Raw genomic sequence first — 6,741 nt, 5'->3', positions numbered from 1 at the left:
ATATATATACTTTTCTTTACATTTCTCAATCTCATCTATTGGAGTTAATCCGAGGAGTTGAAGCCGCCTTTGATTTTCTGTCAAGACCTGGAAGAGTCCCATATTATCCAGTGACGCCAGACAAATCCTACAAATCTTCGCCGAACACCAGCAACCATGCAGACACCGCCCAGCAGTTTAAGATGTCAGAACAGTCAGTTATTGCCGTTGTTGGACCAGCAAACTCTGACCAATCGTTGGTAACTTCAACCATCTTTAGCACAGTTCTGCTACCTCAGATTAGTTATTCTGCATCGAGTCAAGTTCTCAGTGATAAAACAGAGTTTACTTCGTTCTTCAGGTGAGTTGTGAGACATAGCACTTACTGCCAATTCTGCTTTCTGTTTCTTTAACATTTACGAGGGGGTCCTGAAAAGTTCCTGGCTTTAAGGGTTATTGCGAACGGCCTACTTGGAGGCTCAGCGTTCCGAGGTCTTTTACAGTGATTAGAAAAATTGAAAGACCACTGCAATAAGTGTTCGAATCTGAGAGGGGAACACGTTGAATAAAATCATAATTAACTGATCCACCTGTATTTTTTTTTACACAAAGCCAGGAACTTTTCAGTACCCCTCGAATGTCCTTTATCTATCTCTTTGTGTGATTATATGTGTGTGTGTGTGTGTGTGTGTGTGTGTGTGTGTGTGTGTGTGTGTGCCTGCCTGTCTATCTATCTATCTATTTATCTATCTATCTATCTATCTATCTATCTATCTATCTATCTATCTATCTTATTTCTTTATTGCCCACAAGGGGGCTAAACATAGAGGGGACAAACAAGGACAGACAAAGGGCTTAAGTTGATTACATCGACCTCAGTGCGTAACTGATACTTAATTTATCGACCCCGAAAGGCAAAGTCAACATCGACGGAATTTGAACTCAGAACGTAACGGCAGACGAAATACCGCTAAGCATTTCGCCCGGCGTGCTAACGTTTCTGCCAGCTTACCGTCTTATCTATCTATCTTGTCTATCTATCTGTCTGTCCATCTATGTGTGTGTATATTCTTGCATGTATATATGTATGCATATGTTTACTTGATAATAAAATGGTGGTTTCGAATACCTGACCGGGCGGTTCAATGTGTTTTTGAGCAAAATCCTCCATTTTTCACTTTGTTCCATTTCATTCAGCCATAAATGAGTTCCAGTGATAACTTTGGCCTGGATCGGCGTTCCATTCTGCGGGGATAATGGTTGTAGACTCAGCCACTTATACGTCATAGAAACCAAGGGATGCTCGATCCTTATGTGTTCTAGGAATCATGACAGACCTAAGCACTAATGAAATTTATCTACAATAAAAAGCATTCCAGCCATGAACCTCAAGCCTTTTCCAGAGATATATTGCATCAAGGGCTATATTATCCAATATACCTTCTCATGTTTTGGACATCAATGTTTTATTTTGGGGGTAGATTTAATTTTTTTTCTAACTAGTCGAAATATATTCATTGACCTGCTATGAAAGCAGTTGTGGACATCGGGGTAATCTGCAGTCGAACTCGTCATTCAAGATTCCACGTTTCTCTGACGACGCCTGAGTCAGCATCGACTCTGTGTTTTGTTCGCTCCGTTAAAAATTCTCTCTCGTCTTATCTGATAATTTCCCATAACACACATAACTTAAGCCACTATATGTCTTATTAAACCTGCCTTTGTTTCTAACTTACCATTCCTTTCTGTACCATACAATATTCCCTCACCTCGCCTCACATTCCAACTAAATATTATTTTCTACAGAACAAGTGAAACACTCATAAAATATTGTAGTTGAAAATAATTTCTGAGTGACTAGGAACAACTGAAACCAGTAAGGAGACTGCGCCAGTCTATTTTGTCTTCAAAGCCAGACAAAATATAAATAATATCAGAATTCATTGGATTTTCTTTGTCGATTTTATTTTTCTGATATAAATAAAGTAAACGATTTAAATATTTCAGTGTTTAAAAAACAACTCTCGGCACAAATGCTTGTGTTGTGTGTCTATTGCAGACATGGAAACCCGATCTCAGTAAAACAGTCTCCATTATGTAGAAATATCTCAACCGTACAGAGGTAAAATAGCCGAGGATATATTAGTTAATCTAGTACCACCTCACTATTTACGAGGTTTTATATGCATCAGATATTTAATGTTGATGTGTGTGAACTGATGGAGGGATAGACCTTTTTGTGTGTTGATACTGTAGTGTTCTGCAGTGCTGTAGATGTGTTTAGCAGTTTAGCGATAAGCCTGTGTATCTGATATTAAAATTTTTTTTTAGCCAGGACAGCATGCAGCGGCTATGATCCTTCACGGGGCCTTTGAGACTAGTAGGACCAAGGGAGAAAAGTATCCCCAAACCGAAGAACTGGCCTTAATGCTTGCAACAGAGTGGATACCACTAAAGGTATCCAAGATGCCAATCTGTTGTCAAACTGGGCAATCGATTAACACTATCAGTCAAGTAGGCCAAAGCGGAATTTGAACCCGAAACACAAAGAACCCGAACAAATACTACAAATTATCCATTCCAAAATTCTTGAAATTTCGGCAAATCCTCGCCATTGAATGACACATGTTTGTTATTAATTCTGAAAGGATGAAAGGTAAAGTTGCCCTTGGTGTGATTTGAACTCGGCTCGATGATTGTCAGAGCAAATACCACGAGACATTCTATCCGCCCCTCCGTCGATTCAGTCAGTTCACCGCTGAATGATAAATCTTTCCTTACTTTTGAAACTAAAAAATGAACGGGAAGAGTTTTACGCTGTCACTCGATTTTCTAGAAATGATAGCTCAATCTCCATCAATTCACACCCAAGCATCTCAGAAAAGAACACATTTGAAACTGTAGTCCTTGATATACATACACATCATTCCGATGGTCAAGGCTGGAATACCTCTGATCATAGCTTTGCTCTATAAGAGATGTCCAGGGGTTAAACAATAACATTGACTTTAAAGAATAATGAAAAAAAGGCAACGGAGTGGTGATGATTACCCTGCGTGCAGATAGATACATTTTGTCGCAAATTATAGTGTGACTTACAATGCGTTGCTTATCTATGCTTTTTAATTGAAATGAATTAAGCTTTGTAAGTGTCTGACGAAGCTTGCTTATCGGGAGATTTGTAAGTTAGATTTTTTTTAATTTGAAAAATTTTTTTGAAGTCTCACCATTATAGGTATTTATACTCTGGTGAAATTAAGAAATCAACTCATAAATAAACGAAACCTTTGAATCCATCACTGTACGCACAGGGTCGCATGTCTATGTATGTATTTATACATGTATGTATGTATATACCCACGCGTGTCTACACACATAGGTATACCATGATCTATACACACGCAGACGAGGGTCGATTCATATGAAAAAGAAAGGGAACAAAATGAAATACTTATAGAAAATATTGCATAGAATTTGAGAAGTGTTTTGAACGTCTTTCAATGATGACAGGTGAATAAAACGTACTGCAGTTCGTTGTAGGATATAAATAATATAACCACAAGCTTATCGGGAAAGTTGTAATTTCGATAAGATAATTTTTTTTTGTTTTTAAGTATCACCATTATGGTATTTATACGCCAGTGAAATTAAGAAAGCAACTCCTAAATAAACGAAACCCTCGAATCCATCGCTGTACACACACACACACACACACACACACACACACACACACACACACACACACACAAATACACTCACGCAAACACACACAGTCGCATATCTATGTATATATTTATGTATGTTTGAAGATGATCAGACCAAACTTTCATCATTTTGAGCCACTCACCCAATAAGTATGAACCTGAAAATAGGTGGGTAAAGAAAAGAATGCATGGGACAATTTTATAGGGATGTTGAAGATAAGACAGACAGAAAAAAGATTGCTGTGGATGACTAAACGCGATTTAAAACATGGACCCCAAGTAGTAGTAGTAGTAGTAGTAGTAGTAGCATCAGCAGTAGTAATAATGATAATAATATGTCTTCCATGAAATTCCTTCTTTATTCTTTAATTTCAAATTCAAACTTCGGATCCTGTGAAATACTATGAAGAAATGGTTATCTCCCTTGAATTAATTGTCCTCTAACAGGTAATACATGTGTTTCCTTTCTCCAGGTTAGTACCTAGCGACTGGGTCCAAGTGAAAGCAATGATTGACGTCCTTCTACATCTGAACTGGACATATGTATCCTTACTTGGTAGTGACACCAATTACGGACGTCTCGGTAAGTAGTTCACTAATTAAATAATTGATCGCCATTTCCTCGTGTCCGAAGATCATTAAGAACAGTCGCACACCCTTAAGTAATTATGTAAACCAATCATTGGCGCTGTAGGACTTTTCTTCCTGTCTATGCTTAGGTGTTTTAAACTGAAAAATCAGTTCAAGCAATCCAATTTCACTCTTTTGACTTTCAGGTTTGATTCAGCGGGCTAAGACGGCAAATTGTGTTTTGCATTAGAGAGGCCTTTTCCTATTTGAATTGTCTTACAGGGCTTGAGGGTCCCACTTACCCTGCCGGCAGGGTAGCGCAGAGAGCAACGGAGCGCCTTCAAATTTCCATTTCTTGATTTGTTCTCGTGGTTGACATCCCTAGCGTTTACTTTTCCCAAGGCCTTCACAAATCAGTGACGGTTAGGGCTTGAAGTTTCATCTATAACATGCTGAGTAATCCATAGCTCAAACCCTGAAAAGTTCTGCTAGTCTGGGTCAGAATAGATCTCGGAACAATAGTCTCACACTCCTCAAAACTTTGTAACTCCCAAACTAGGGCCCAATTTCCGGATGACTTTAAATTAGATAATTAGTAACATTAGATCAGCTGAGTTGAGTTAAATAATTAGTAACATTAGATCAATTGGCAGTGCACCCTATCAGAGTCGAGGACTCTGCTTTCAAATAGATTATTTTATCGTCTTTTGCTGAGCCGCTATGGGACGTAAACAAACTAGCACCAGTTGTGTAACGGTGAAGGGGGACATACATACATACACATATACACACGTATATAAACATACATACATACATACATACATACATACACACACGTATACATACAGAGAGGGAGACGGAGAGGGGGAGACGGAGAGGGGGAGACGGAGAGGGGGAGACAAAAAGTGAGAGAGAGTGAGCGAGTGAGAAGACGAGCTTCCGCACAGTTTTCGTCTATCAAATTCACTCACAAGGCACTGATCATCCCCGGGGCTAGAGTTGTACAGTTGCTGAAGGTAGTTTGCAGTGAGGCTGAACCTGAAATCACGTGGTTGTAAAGCAAGTTTTCTAGTCTTACACCTATAGCTCTACAATTAGTGCTGATAGGGATGTTGAATTCTATCGGTTATGGTGGTGGCTGTGGATGTGTGTAATTTATTGTTGAGGTGTTATTCTGTGGAGTGAGTGATGAGTTGGGGAAAATTGTACAAGTAGGAGAGCAGAAGGCGAAGGGGAGAAGGGTGTAGAGGAGTGAAAGGGAAGACATCCGACAAGGAAGAGCAGAGCAACAGGAAGAAGTGTAGCGTGCGATGATAAGAATGGAGAACTAAAACTGTAAATGAGGAAGAGGGGGAGAAAAGTTGGAGAAGGAAGAGGGCGAGAAGAAGAAGGGGTAGTAGTAGTAGCAGTAGTGGTTGTAGTAGTAGTAGTAGTAGTAGTAGTAGTAGTAGTAGTAGTATGTAGTATTAGTAGTAGTAGTAGTAGTAGTAGTAGTAGTAGTATGTAGTATTAGTAGTAGTGGTAGTAGCAGTAGCGGTAGTAGTAGTAGTAGTAGTAGTAGTAGTAGTAGTAGTAGTAGTAGTAGTTGAAGAAGAAGAAGAAGAAGAAGGCTAAATGAAACGCCTATCTTAGAGTTGCTAATAGAACCGAAAGGCGCGGTCAAGGAATGTCAAAAAGCAATGACGTCATCACAGCACTGATGACAAAACTTTATGTCGAGTAAAAGCATTAAACAAGTCAGCACATTTATTCAACTAAATGGAAGACGGATATAATGCCATACAAATGTTCGTTCTGGTTACTGAGGTCAGGTCAGGTCAGGTCAGGTCAGCTTTGTCGTTTATCATTTTCGGTGTCGATAAATAAACTATCAGGACCTGTGCAGGAAGTTGGAGGAGATGCCTCGCAGAATCTTTATGCTTTGCATTCAAATTCCATCTTGGTGTAGATAACGAGAGCTAATTAGCTCATTACCGATCACATAGTCAATCCCACAATTGGCCAACACGAACAGTGAAGGCTACAACTGGTACAGATACGCCGGCAAAAATCATGCTGAAGGTTCAACTAGCAATAAATCGATAACAGCTGAATGAAAATGGAAAGAAATAGATTTCGGTTGATATAGAATGGTGAAAGTAACTTATTCTTATTTTCGAACGGTCGCATGTACACATCGTTGAAAAAGCCTAAAGAGGCCCAATTGCATTAATGCTTGTTCTCGCAGTCACTTCTCCTGTGACTTTTCGTCTCCCTTCGATATTTATTGTATTTTTAACGAAGTGTTTCTATAAGAGATATTATCTCAGGACGAATATCACAGTAATTGACGTATTAACATTGTATGTATGTATATCTATCTATCTATCTATCTATCTATCTATCTATCTATCTATCTATCTATCTGTCTGTCTGTCTGTCTGTCTGTCTGTCTGTCTGTCTGTCTCTCTCTCTCTCTCTCTCTCTCTCTCTCTCTCTCTCTCTCTCT

General features: G+C 39.1%; 1 protein-coding gene across 1 annotated transcript in view; it reads left to right on the top strand.

Annotated features, from left to right (window-relative positions):
- LOC106873615 (metabotropic glutamate receptor 2) overlaps positions 1-6,741 on the top strand; it is a 20,466-nt gene that overhangs the window by 1,252 nt on the left and 12,473 nt on the right. The window contains exons 2-3 of the mRNA XM_014921061.1: positions 45-340; positions 4,157-4,266. Of these exons, the coding sequence (XP_014776547.1) occupies positions 45-340; positions 4,157-4,266 (406 nt within the window). The remainder of the gene's footprint in view (positions 1-44; positions 341-4,156; positions 4,267-6,741) is intronic.

This window comes from Octopus bimaculoides, chromosome 4 (genome assembly GCF_001194135.2).
Source record: "Octopus bimaculoides isolate UCB-OBI-ISO-001 chromosome 4, ASM119413v2, whole genome shotgun sequence".
Lineage (NCBI taxonomy): Eukaryota > Metazoa > Mollusca > Cephalopoda > Octopoda > Octopodidae > Octopus > Octopus bimaculoides.
This window is presented reverse-complemented; position numbering and strand designations above follow the sequence as displayed.